Source organism: Sceloporus undulatus, chromosome 1, assembly GCF_019175285.1.
Source record: "Sceloporus undulatus isolate JIND9_A2432 ecotype Alabama chromosome 1, SceUnd_v1.1, whole genome shotgun sequence".
NCBI lineage: Eukaryota > Metazoa > Chordata > Lepidosauria > Squamata > Phrynosomatidae > Sceloporus > Sceloporus undulatus.
The window spans coordinates 24,146,118-24,160,439 of record NC_056522.1 but is presented as its reverse complement, the minus strand read 5'-3'; the positions used below and the strand labels follow the sequence as shown (position 1 = coordinate 24,160,439).

At 38.7% G+C, this 14,322-nt stretch overlaps 1 protein-coding gene across 1 annotated transcript in view; it reads right to left on the bottom strand.

Moving 5' to 3' along the window:
- ZC3H6 (zinc finger CCCH-type containing 6) overlaps window positions 1–14,322 on the bottom strand; it is a 40,615-nt gene that overhangs the window by 25,045 nt on the left and 1,248 nt on the right. Inside the window, 2 exon segments of the mRNA XM_042438540.1 lie at window positions 560–679; window positions 1,875–2,058. Of these exon segments, the coding sequence (XP_042294474.1) occupies window positions 560–679; window positions 1,875–2,058 (304 nt within the window).

Below are 14,322 nucleotides of genomic sequence, written 5' to 3'. Positions count from 1 at the left end.
TGTAACTAATCTCCTTGTTAATGAGGTTCTTAAGATCCTTCTGACACAGGTACACAGAGCAACAAAACCTGAAACTATAAACACCTCAACAGCAATCAAAGGTAAATTTAATTGAGAAATCTACTTCTAATTCCACTGTACTTTACTGTTAACAAATCTTCCACAAGCAATAAGAAAGCGAAGGTATTAGTGAAACCCAAAGTATTATCAATTACCTTTGCGGCAACTGGAAGGTACATGGAAGTCTTCAACACTGAGATGAACAGGACAGATAGAAACTGCTTCATTCTGTCCAGAAATTTTGCTATCTAGTTAAAAAGGAAAATGTTGGTCCCTTTGCCTATACACCTTGTATCAATTTCACAAAAGTGGGAGCAAATCAAGAAAACATAGTTATATACCATTTGATACAAGGAACATGGTGAAATAGCATATACCTAAGTAACTCAACATAGGTCTAGAATGAAAAGCTTTTTAAAATTTTCAGAAAAAGATGTTATAATATGAGATAGAATCATTTATATTTAAATCATAATTGAGGTCAGATTGGAAGATATACCTGAAATGAAGAGTCATATTCTCTGTAGAAACTGCTTCCTTTCTTATGGGGCCTTTCTGAACGTTCAGCTTCAGAATCAATGCTATAATCAGAACTATCATCACTAGAAGGGGAGTTGTGCTGAAAAGCAAGAAGTTTCATTTGTATAATGTAGGTATATGGATCACTTATAGAGTGCACCTTAAATGCTACAAACAATTAGAGTTTGGGGGGGGGAAGTAGATCATAGGTCAAGAGTGTACAACTCAGCTCAAATCAAATCAACACAAAGATCAATATACTGCCAATGTAATAATTAAAGTAGGTTGTACTTCAGCTGTATGCATATACTGCACTTCTAGAGTACCTCATGACACACAATCAAGCTTGCCTCAATATGTCATACTACTACCATCATTTATATCCTCTTTTTTTCCAAGACTGAGACTCAAGGCCCAGCTCACATGTAATGCTAGCAAAGCAGAAAGCAGCATGCAATCACTTAGTGAGCTGGCCTGCTCAGACCCAAAACAGATGGGCCAAAAGAAGGGACTTCCAGCCACTTCAGGGGTGTGGTGTTCAGATGATGCACAGCCCCAAAGTGGCCACCAGCTGCTCCGAGGCCACAGTAAGTGGGGACATAATCTGCTCTTGCCTGTGGCCAACTTGGGAGTGTGGTGGCGGGCCACTTTGGGAGTGGGCTGTGTGGTCACCACAGTCTTGGCCTAACTGCGGCTAAAGCAGCTTCTGGTGCTCCTTCTAAACCATGTGCTCTGACCCTCAGCAACTGGTTGTCTGTGGGAAACCTCATCATCCTGATATTTCATCTTAAGTAAACGCTTACAAATGTAGCAATAGCAAGTAATATCTATACTGCTTATCAGTGCACTTAAGCACTCCCTAAGCAGTTTATGTGTAAGCTAGTTGCCCCCAACAAGTTGAGCACTCATTTTAGTGCCCTATGGAAAGATGCCAGGCTGAGTGGACATTGGAAGTCCTGGGACTGAACTCACAATCTTGTGGCAGTGAATGGCTGCAGTATAGTCATTTAAGCACTATACCATTAGGGCTCCTTCCCAAAGTATCAGAATTACAGCGTGCCCCTTACATCCACAGGATTGTCAATGGGCAGCAATGTGTGCACAGCTGTGTTGGCGTGGCAGTATGCATACACCACCACTGGCAATAATGGAGCAGGGTGATCTGCAGATGGTCACATCCACAGCTGGCTAGCCCACTGAGTTGGTGAGCCCAACCATATTTTACACTGATTTGAGTAAAGGAAAATAATCACTGAGTACAGAAATTGCACAGAACACAGATGCAAAATTCTAACCTTGTGTTTTTCTCGTCTTCTCCTTTTTGATTTTTTCTTCTCTTTCTCTTTTTTGCGCTTCTTTCGGGATTTTCTATGTGTTTTTTCATTTTTCTGTTTATCTTCAGTTTTTGCATCTTGTTCATCCTTATCTTCTTCAAACCCAGTATCATCTATTTCGCCATCCTCAAGTTCACCATCCTCTCTGTTTCACAAATATATAACTTGGACTCAGTATAAAATTGGAAAATTAAAAAAGAGTGACAGAGTAAAAGATATAATTACCTAGATAGCCAACAACCAAAATGATTACCTAAATACAAAGTTCACCCCACAAAGCTAAATAGCTCTGTCTTTTGAAAGGCAATACAGAGTTTAACATTATATATGTAGATTTAATAATATCTCAACGTCATTTTGAAATTTCACATTCCACTGTAAAACTATGAATAAAGCTCCAAAATATACCAAACACTATTAGTAAATAAACAAATATTTAATAATTACAAAATTCTAAATGATAGGAAATTGTAAGTTAGCCATTTAATAGTATGGATAAAAATAATTAAAAAGTAAAAATGGGACATTTCAATATAAATTCAATTTTTCAAAACTGTTTTTAAAAAAGGCCATAAATAAAATGCTGACTAAATCTTATCACAAACATGAAAGTTAAACCAATAGTTGCAGTCTCATGAGTGGGGCTTTATCTGTACTGCAGAAATAATGCAGTTTGACATTGCCTTTCTGAGATAGTTTTGTGAGACATTTTGCCTTTTCTGTCAAAGAATTGTGGTGGCAAAACAAACTACAAATCCTGGGAGTTCATAGCATTGACCAATTACAGTTAAAGCAGTGTCAAACTGCATTATTTTTGCAGTGCAGATGCCGTCAAAGTCTATCATACACATTGGCTGATATCATATGACTTATGCGTCATAGGTCACTTTTTAGACAGAGTGCAGAGGGCCATTCTCTTGTACAGTCAGCCCTTTGTATCTGTGGGGGTTCCATTCCAGACCCCACTACGCATGGATGCCAAAAACTGCAGGACCTTAAGTCCCATTGGATTTAATGGCATTGGGATGAATGATGCTCAGATCTGTTGATGGCAAGCTCGTGGTTCAGACGGGCCAACTGTACTTGTTCCAAAACTTCCCAACGACCAGCACCTGACAATCCTCAAGAGGGGCCACTGCTCCTGTCACTTGCTGATGGGGAAGAGAGAGAGACTGTTCACTATCCCTCCACACCATCTGACACCAAACCCAGTGACGCCCCTGTTCCACAGCCCAGCTTTGTCCCAATGACAGGACTGGACTGTGTAGGAGGGGAATGGGTGAATGCTTCTTGGGGGGGTAATTTCCTCTTCCTACTCCCCTGCAGCCTGGCCTCTACTCGTGAGAAAAGGCTGAGTTTCAGAGAAGGCTTGAGGAAGTTGCCCCGTGTCATCAAGGGCCACTGAAAATCCTCCAGTGGGCTACATGCGGCCCCTGGTCATATGCTGTGCAGGCCTGATATAGGCTCTCAACTGCCTCCCCTCTCCCTCTAAACACAGAAGCAGGTGCCTTTTGTTGGGTGTGGAAGCTGCTAGGTGGTGAGAGGATGTGGAACTCTGCATACAGAGCTAGACACAGATGTAGAACCTTAGCTATTGAGTTTAATCATAAATGAAAAATCAGGAAAACATTTTCCCCCATCTATGAATAAAAATGACAGATGATGTGTGGAAGGTGGAATCTACTATACAGATTGTTTAAGGGAAAGTGAACAGTTGTCCCTCCACATTTGTGGCTTTGACTTCTGTGAATGTGATTACAATGCGCCCTTGCCTTACACGGGGGATCCATTCCGGACCCCTCCACACAAGGCAAATAGCACTTATGATCAAGCCCCAATGAAAATAATGGGGCTTGTGCATTACGTGTGGCATACTGCACGCACCATTATAACTTCAGCCACATGGCTTTCAGCATATGATGTTAGTGCACTGTATTTGTGATTAATATAATAATATTCCGCCTCTCCCTACGGACTGAGGCGGGATTACAACAGAATAAAGTTACAAAAGACAATAAAAGTTTCTATCAATCCCCTGGTCTGTCTGGGAATCTCTAAGTCCTCTAGCGCAACTCTGCCAGAGGTTGACCATAGAGCTGTGCTGGAGAACCTAGCAGTTTCTAGAGAAAACACTTCTCTAGGCATTTGTAGGTCCTTCAGAATGATTCTTTGATCAATCTCTGCCACATGTTGACCACAGAGTTGCACTGGAGGACCTGGAGATTACTAGACAGATGTTCTCTTAGGTAAAATGAATAGTAAAGACGATTTAAAAAAAGAACTTTTTTTTAAAGGACGCAGTATGGTCAATAACTTTGAGTGCCTTTGAGTTATGACTTCCTAGTACCTTCTGTGTCTGCTGTAATTTTTGCTGCTCAGGGGCTTTTCCAAATATAATACTGTACATAGAAAAAGCACTCAGATGACATATATTTTAAAGACATCCATCAGACCGTCTTGAAGTCAATTCAGCTTATTTAAAAATTAGTTTTGTAAACTATGACCTAATTCAAATTGTTAGGTCCAACTAGAATAGATTAAATGAATCAATGAAATATATACAACCACTGACCACCAAATCTTCACTTAAATCCTATGGAATCAATTTTAGTGCCATTATGTTCATGTGGGTTATATTCTTCATATCACTCCTAATCCTGATGCAGCATCCAATACTTGGAATGGATAATGAGCATATTATGTACTATTATTTCCTACATTAATAAAAAGTTACATAAAAACTGTACAAATAAAATGCTGTATTTGGTTGCAAATAAACATATTTCAGTGGTCAGTTTTGCACTGTTATTCAAAAAAGGTGTGAAGAAGTATCAGGGGAAGCTTTATTACATTAGTTAATCAGATATTTTTCTTTGTGATTTCAATCAATAATTTAAATAGTCTACACAGGCAAAATGATGCAGCTTCAGGCCACGTTGAGGGTGTGATGTTTAGATGATGTACGCCCTGAATGCAGCCTGAAGGTGTGCCAACATGGCACTACTGCAGCAGAACTGGGCCAAGAAGGAGTGTATAGAATCCGCTTCTTCCAGCAGTCCAGTTCAGGACCATGACAGTGGCCTCAACACATATGGTTGCCACAGTGCTGGCGCAAATGGCAGCAGAGCTGCAGGAGGCTCTGGTCCTTCTGTTTCAGGCCTGAGTGTGATTTTGGTGAATAAATCAATATTTAAAATCAGTAATTTAAATAGTCTTGATCCAGACTGCCATTTAATAATTTTCCAGTTTCCCTGCAGCTAAACTGCTACAGATAAACTGTGTAAACTTGGAGTGCTCTGACACACTGAAAGTCCTACTGAATTACTACAAGTAGAGTAGAAGCAACACAAGAACACCATTTGTCATTTTTACTTTGCTTTTTTTTAAAAAAAATAGTGGTGTGACAGAAGTATTATTTCTGAATGAAAGGAAAGGAAACTATTTAAACCATCTTCAAGGGCTGGTCTACTTCAGATCAGGAAAATGGTCTGAATGCCATACACCTCCCATTCTATAATCCTTCAGGCCACAGCCCTGCTCTTGTCCAATAAATAAATTGACCTACCAGTCACTTATAAAATTGGAATCAGGAATCTGAGAGAGCTTCCCTAAATTGTACAAAATTCCCCACTTCCACCACTTGGGACTAATGGCCACACAATTCCTGCCCCTTGTCTAAACTGTTCTCCCATGCTGGAAGCATGGCTGAGGGTTGGGAGGCATTTGGATCTTGAGGATCCAGGGGCTTCTCTGCTCTGACCACACTATGTCCCCAAACTTCCGATCCAAATGCTAAGCTCCTACATCAGATGAAGAACATGATTCTTTCCATGGGGGCAGAAAAGAGAGGATCCAAGATCAGATTCCTGAGATCAGACATTCCATCTCTCTGATTTCAGAGCAGGATTTTCAACCTGCCCTATAGTCCCTGAGACACTTTAACAGAGATAACATATTTGCAGTGCAAATGATACTAAATAGGTGCCATCTTCAATTGTCTGAGGAAGATATTTTGTATGCTTTATAAACTATGTTGAAATTTTAGGGGTTTTAAAATGGGGTTTTATTGCATTATTATGCATTTCTTGATTGTAAGCCACTTGGAAAATACTTGCAGTCTTCAAAGTGACACAAAAATACAGTGGGCCCTCCACATTTGCTGGGGTTAGGGGCACAGGACCCCTGGGAAAGAACCCCCCCCGCAACCCCCCTGCACATTTTTTTAAACCCAAGAAAACATCTCTCTATGAATCTCTAGGTCCTCCAGTGCAACTCAATGGCCACCATTCCACAGAAGCTGACCATGGAATTGCATCAGAGAACCTACAAATATCTAGAGATAAATCAGGGCACCACTCGCTAAAACATCCCTCTCAATTATGGTCAGTACTGGACTGGAAAGGCAAACATCTGGAAAAGATTTCTGCCAAACTTTCACAACTTCCACTCCATTATCAACCTGAGCCCAGAGGAATTCATTCAACAGATTCAAATTCTGAATACTACATTTCAACTATATAATGTGTGTGTGTAAAAGCACAAATATATACAACACTGGATGCCTAAGAAATGCCACACAAATCAATTTCTACAGCTGAACACTATGATATAACTAGACACATGAAAACATCTTGACAACAATCAGAAACCCTTCTTCTGTTTTTCCCCACTTTTTCCTGGGAAAAAATGGTTTATGGAATATTTTTCTTTTAGAATGGTATGTTATTTCTAAAATTACGTTACAGGAAGACACTAATGTAAGACAATCTTGGTTTTCTCTATTTCGTTCTCATGCAAATAAATGCTTCATGTCTGCTTAACATTATGCAGAACTACACAAAACAAAATAATTTCCCCTGTTTATTGTTTCATCTGTTTTTATTATTATTCCCTACACTTGATAAACTGGCCAAACCAAAGAGGTCCATTACCGTTCAGGATCTTGTAACTTCACTATAAGAATCAAACATGATACTCTTATGCCAAACAAAAAGTTACATAACATATTTTATTTTTCTAAAATAAGAAAGTGACTTTTCTGTAAGTTTTTTTAAAAAAAGGCAAGATCTCATCCTCTCAAATTTTCCAAAACTTTCTGTTTAAAAAAACACTGATTTCTCCACAGCTTCAAAATTTCCAGAAATGTTACAACTTTATGTACAACTATATTTGTTCACAAAGCCAAGAGAATCTCATAAGTGAAGGATATGAACCAGCTGTTTTTCATTCTACAACAGCTAGGTAGTCAAGTTAAAGAACAGATGAATATGGCCACATTAATCTATTGGAGGACAAACCCAGAAGAAAAAACAACATAATTTTGCTTTTGTTATTTATATCCCAACAAAAACAGTGTATCAGTGATATATAGCCGATCATCTCCAGGTGCAAGGCTTCCATCTGCTTATTAACAGATACCTAATTTTAAAAAGGTTATGAACTTGTATCAGAAATACAGTTGGGCCTTCACATTTATGGCTTTGATTTTTGCAGATTTATCTGTGGATTTGATTAATATGTTCTCTCTAGGAATCTCTAGGTCCTCCAGTGCAACTCTGCCAGAGGTTGGCCATAGAGTTGTGCTGGAGAACCTAGAAGTTCTTGGAGAAAACACTTCTCTAGGCATTTGTAGGTCCTCCAGCATGATTCTACGATCAACTCCTAGAAGACGTTGACCATACAGTTGCACTGCAAGACCTGGAGATTCCTAGAGAGGTTCTTACGTAAAAAGAACAGCAGTTTTTAAAATTTGCAGTCCTTCACCCCTAACCCCAGCGAATGTGGGGACAGGGCACTGTATTGACACAAAAACCAGGCCTGGGGTCTAGATCTGTGATGGAGAACCTTTTAGAGACCAAGTGCCCAAACTGCAACCCAATACCCACTTATCACAAAGTGCCGCGTCCCTCTGGATTTCTAGTGACAAACTCTAGTGAAGTCTGTGTTGGGACAATAGTGCGTGTGCCCACAGAGAGGGCTCTGAGTGCCACCTCTGGCAACAAATGCCATAGGTTCGCCACCACTGGTCTAGATAATGATTTCTACTTTAAATAATGAATGAATAAATAAATATGTCCCCATAGCTACTACAGTACCCAATAATGTCACCCATAATATCAGGGATTCACACACTTGTTCGTCATCCAATAATACATCAGCACTTGCTGTCATTGTCCCATTTCATTCTACGTGGGACAAATGGACCAGTCTCTACACAAAACAAATGGATACAGATCTGTCATCAGCGATGGCAAGATTAAAAAACCCATGGGGAATGGGAACATTTCACTTTCCCAGGACATTCTCTGATCTCAAAGCAGCCATTCTTGAACAAAAGAGAATCACCCAAAACGAGTGAAGAATCACCCAAGCTTATATATAAAAATTTAACAACTGAGACAATACCTCACACATTTGATGAAGTGATCGACAGTTCATAAATGCTTATAACAGTCCCTTTTTAAGCCAAGAAGGTGCCACAAAACCTTTGTTTTTGCTACAACAGACTAAAACTGCTTCACTACTATCACCATAAACTGGTACCCTACAAAAACAAATGATTTTCAGGAAGACTTGAAATGCACTTGATACTTTAAAATATGTAATTATCCGAAAACACTGGGCCACATCCCAAATCCTACTGATAGAATGATTTTTTCAAGAGGGACTCCAGCTAGATTTCTAACACTCATTCTTCATAAATAGTAAGGATTATCTTTTTTTTAAAAAAGTATCACACTAGTGGCATCAAATTTTAAAATCTGATTTCTTTTAAACAAATAAAACATTACTATTGGCTCATTATTTTAGAACAAAATTTATAAAGCGTTCAAGATAAACAGTCTGTTTTATGATGGGATTTTTCTTGCAGGGTTAATGAAACTAAAGAAAATAATCACCCAAATTTTAGTATGTAACAGTTTCTTCTCAGTGAGTCTAGTTTTGGAGAGAAGAATTTAACTCCAATTTGAAGTGTATATGACTATGCTTAACATGCCTATTCACCTTCAAGTACAGTAAATAGCTGTTAACAACTAATAGAAAAGTGCTGCAATTATAAGATTATCTAGCTCAAACTATAGTGATATCTCCAAATAACATGCCCTACGCTATTATTAAGGTACCCATAAGAGAATTCTCATCCTAGGTCCAAAACACACTGCAGAAATAATCCAGTTTGATAACTCTTCAGCTGACCTGGCTCAATGCTAGGGAATCCTGTAGTTTACTGTAGCACCAGAGCTTTGAGAGAGGGGGCTAAATGTCTTACAAAACTAGCGCTGAGCCAGGGCAGGTAAATCGATCTCAAACTGGATTATTTCTGCAGTGTGTTTTGGACCCTAGTTTAAATACCAGAATGAGCCATGTAGTATACCATTTGTTGAGAACCTTGCTTTGGGCTGAATTAACAAATTGTTCATCTATGGCCTAATTTATCAAAACAGCAGGTGAGATGATAAAGTTGTTTCTGGACTGTAACCACTTCAGATTGCAAGTGGCTAAGATCATGTTTCAATGCTTCTTTGTGGAAAATTTTCTACTACAAGAATAATGCAAGTAACAGAAAAATATTGTACTTATTTATCAATATAAAAGGATTTCAGATAAGCTTTTTTAACGACATGCCAGTTTTCTTCAGAGACATGGTTTGGGTCCTGTGCTGGGAGAAAGGCAAGCTATACATTAAATAAAAGGATAATATTGACTATTCATCCACGTGATTCCCACACTTGCAATTTGAGGTGGTGTGGTACACGAAAAAAAATCCACAACCTTGCCTGCTGTTTTGAGATGTATACTTGAACAATTGGTAAATCTGCTTAGTTCTGTAGGAAAGCCAATATGAGACTCTAAATTGGAGTATCGTGGCGTAGTGGTTTGAACATTGGACTATGACTCTAGAGATCAGGGTTCGAATCCTGCCTCGGCCATATAAACCCACTGAGTGATCTTGGGCAAGTCACACTCTCTCAGCCTCAGGGGAAGGTAATGGCAAACCTCCTCTGAAGAAACTTGCTAAGAAAACCCCATGACCTTAGGGTTGCCATAAGTCAAAAAACGGCTAAAAGGCACACAACAACAAATATGTTCAGCAAATTTACAATTAACCTATTGGCTAAGATACAATTAATGTTACTCTGCCAATCATAGGGAACAGGAATTGCTCACCATATTAACTGAGCATGAAAGTTTAATTTCCCCAGTACATCTGAGGAAGTAGGCTGAAGTCTACGAAAGCTCATGCTGCCAACCTCTTTCTTTTAGTTACTTTCAAAGGTGCTACAAGATCTCTCTACATACGGATTCACGACTATATCTTTGAATTCCTCTAGTACAGTTGGCCCTCCAATATACTCAGTCCACCATATCCACGGATTCTTTATCCACACATTCAATCATCCACTGCTTGAAAATATTGCACAAATATTTAAATTCCAAAAAATAAACCTCGATTTTGCTATTTGATACACGGGACACCCTTTCACTTGCCACTGTATCAAATGGTACTTGAGCATCCATGAATTTTGATATCCACAGGGGATCCTAGTGGATATCAAGATCAAGATCCCACTGTATTTATCTAATTCATACACAGAACCAAGGATAAGACTGGAGAGAATGCTAAGGACAGGTTTCTTAGACTGACTGGGGATTCAAACCCTGGTCTCAAGAGTTGTAGTCTAATGCTCAAACTACTACACCACACTGGCTCTCTAGTCATAGATAAAGAAGGAGAAATTCACAAGCATAAGTCTAAAGAGATAAGGAAGTGGTCAGAAAAGTGACTTAGATCCAAAACACACTGCAGAAATATTCCAGATTGAGACCGCTTTAACTGCCCTGACTCAGTGCTAGGGAATTCTGGGAACTGTCATTTTGGGAGACATTTAGCCTTCTCTGTCAGAGATAGCTCTGGTGTCACAATAAACTACAATTCCCAGGATTTCCTAGCACTGAGCCAGGGCGATTAAAGCCGTCTCAAACTGGATTACTTCTACAGCGTGTTTTGGACCTTAGTTCAGCCATGGAACAAATCACCAAAGGAATGGATGAAATCTTTGTGGAGATTTTCAAGGTAAGGAGCACTTTATTTCTAGAATATCCTTCTCAGTACTGAGGGCTATACTAGATGATTTGTTGGACATCTTCCAGTATGTACAGGATCTATCTATAAATACGTTTGTAATTCATCAGTGAAATGTTTATCACAGAACTATTCTTAGGAATTTGGTTGATGCAGTTTTTAACTATGACATTTGCTCATTTTAGATTTGCTGGAACTGCGTATTTAATTCACAAAGTAATTTGTCACATATACAGTACTGTACTTTTTTAAAAATCATATATAGACCTTTGAAGAGCTTTCAAATACATCTGAAGGACTTTTACTTACAGTAAGTGTATAAATTATGTTCCCCTAATGATTGCCAGCCTTACAAATGTTGCATGGAGTACAAAAGCTGTTTTGCAGATAGGTTCCCAAAATTTATTGTTTCACTTGTTCTTTTAATAAATATAAACTTTATTTGTAATTTATTTATAATGCTGTTACTTACTAACTTACATATAAAATGATTTAGATGCAAGAATGTTCTTATTTCTCTTAAAATGAACATCACTAATCAATGAATAATTTCATATTCACAATTAATTTAACGTGACATTAAGCGTTTTTCTCTATCCAAGTCAATTTATATGTATATCAAGTGCAAGGAGAATATATAAAAGCTAAACTAGAGTACATATGAGAAAGGTTCTCTTTAAACTTTTTGACATCTTTCAATTAGCTCTAGCAAACAATATGTAATGAAGTCAATATTTATAAAAGTTATGTTCATTTAGATGTAGCTCATAGCTACTATGAAGCCTAATCCTTACTATTGGTGATGTAGTACGCAGAGAGATCCTGTAGCACCTAATTGGCAGCATGAGCTTTTGTAGACTTCAGTCTACTTTCTCAGATGCATTTGGTGATATAGTTCAGTAGTGAATATTTACTGTAACTGGTTGTGTACTCCCTTTGAGAAGGTAAAATTATGCGTTTCAGCTCTGACATATCACTAACTATCCTTTCAATTAGTATACAACTAGTATACTGTACAAGTAGTATATGCTTGTCCCTCCCCATTTGCGGACTTGGAGCACAGGTTCTCACTACTTTGTGGACAGCAAGCGGGGAGGGACAAAATGGCATTTGTGCAGGAGCACACCACCATTGCAACCAAGGGGGACTTCAATACCTGCACTTTTCCAGAATTGCGGGGGTCTGGAACAGATCCCATGTGAATCGGGAGGGACGACTCTATTACCACTACACTGGTAATCAGAATCAGGTTTGACAAAATAAGAGCCACATCCATGTCTATTTCCTAAGTATCCAAATGACATTTTGAATACCACTGCACTTGTACTTTGGATCTTTGGCTGTTAACCCAATCCAACTCAATTGGCTTCAAAATTCTCGAAAAGGGTGTCACTGTATTCATGCTGCCATGATCAAAATGTTTCACTTCCCGTTTCACCTACTACAGATATGAAGTTATGCTCAGGGTAGTACATGGGACGGCAGAATAAACAGCCAAGACTTTCAGGCAAGTGGGGTGGAACAAGAAAACATCTGCAGATCTCTCTCACTAACCCAGGACTAGAACAGTGAAGTAAAACAGGATACTTTCTAAAACTTTCTATTCAAAAGATTACAAAGAAAAGCTAAGAAAAACCTTCATCGTATCGTAAAACTTTTTCTGCTCTCTCCCAGCAGGCAAATTATGACTATAATTGTCCCCTAACTACTGTAAAACAAGGGACCTTGACTTTTGTTCTGCTGTGAACAATTCATTCTAAAAAAACCACATTATTATTAGTATTATTATTGGGACATATTGGGAGCTTGAAAAAAATGTGCAAATAAACATGCAGATAAGCAAGGAGAGCAGTCAACTCATTAAGGAGTTACTATCTCTGCAATGTTACACAGATTTACAAGATCCAGCTGTACTTCTCACACTATGCAGGGTCACCCTAATATATTGCAACAGATCTTGTTAGGATAAAGAAATGTATGGGACAGGTGCTCAGGGATGACATGGGGGGGGCTTTGAATGTGTAAAGGCCTAACAAAAACACTGAGTAGCAAAATGAGCACATTTGGCATGTATATAGTTTTGTACTTTCTGCCAGCTTTTCACTTGATTTCTAAGAACTCACAAAATAATTAGCTCAAAAATAGTAACTCAGTAACGGGCAAGATTTCCCTTTAAATAGTATTTGCTGGGCACCTCAAGTAGCATTCACGCCTGTTTAAAACAGTATTTTGGAAGTACAAATTGTTTCACTACCACATTAACGCTGCCACTAGTTTACTGAAGGACTACTGGCATGTAGATCTATGAACAAGGCCAGGCCTCATTCACTGTTGCTGTGTGCAAGTCATTTTATCTTACAGCAATATATCCCTTCTTGCAGAAAAGGGAAACTGACTGTATCACAAAGTGATTGGGGTTATGTCAATGTTTTGTACCACTCTGATTAAAAATCCTTTGTATGACTGTAGAAGGAAATGGGGACCATAGGTAGACTTGTCCATTACTGGAAACCAGCCTTGATCCAAAGGTATGCACACACGTTACTTGAATGTTTGGGAAATATTTTGAGGAGCCTCTTGTTTGAGAAACAAGGAAAGCGAGGTCTGTATGGAGGAGAAAAAAGAGTCTGCTGAAAGAGAGGAAGATGCAGGATCTCAAACCACAAAAAAGGTGCTGGTTTGTTGGCTTACGTTAGGGACCTGAAAAGTGGCAAAAGATAGCATCAGATACAAACTCATCTGCAGCCCTCCCCCAGATCCAGATAAATGTGTGAGGTGTCAACATTTTTACACAGAGCTCCATGTTTTTCACATGGAAGGAAAACAGCATGTCTTTGATTTCAAATGGGAGTGAGGCAAGGAGGGTAAGGAACAATGGTGACATATACACCACAGACGCCCAGAGCACTTGCATGGAGAGATGGAGATAGATATTGTTCTTTTTTTAACCAGAGAATGAGAGATGTAGAGAAGGAGAAAAAAATGCATGCAAAATGCAATAAAAGAAAAACATCCTTGTATCTAGATTTTGCTTTAAAATACATCCCACCCCTCTCTGTCTGAAGGTGACTTTCCCCATACAGTGCTACACATTATTATTATTATTATTATTTCCTCCTTTTTCGTCTCTTAAATCCACCTAGGCACATTTTAAGACATTGTTATTATTACCACCATCATCATCATCATCATCTCACAGCAACATTGTCATTCTTTAGTTAATTTAGCGCCATTGAGAAGCGGAGAGAGAAGGAGGAGGAAGAGGAGGAGGAAAAAAAGAGAGATAGATAGAGAGATAGATAGAAAGAGAGAGAAGAATGTTAC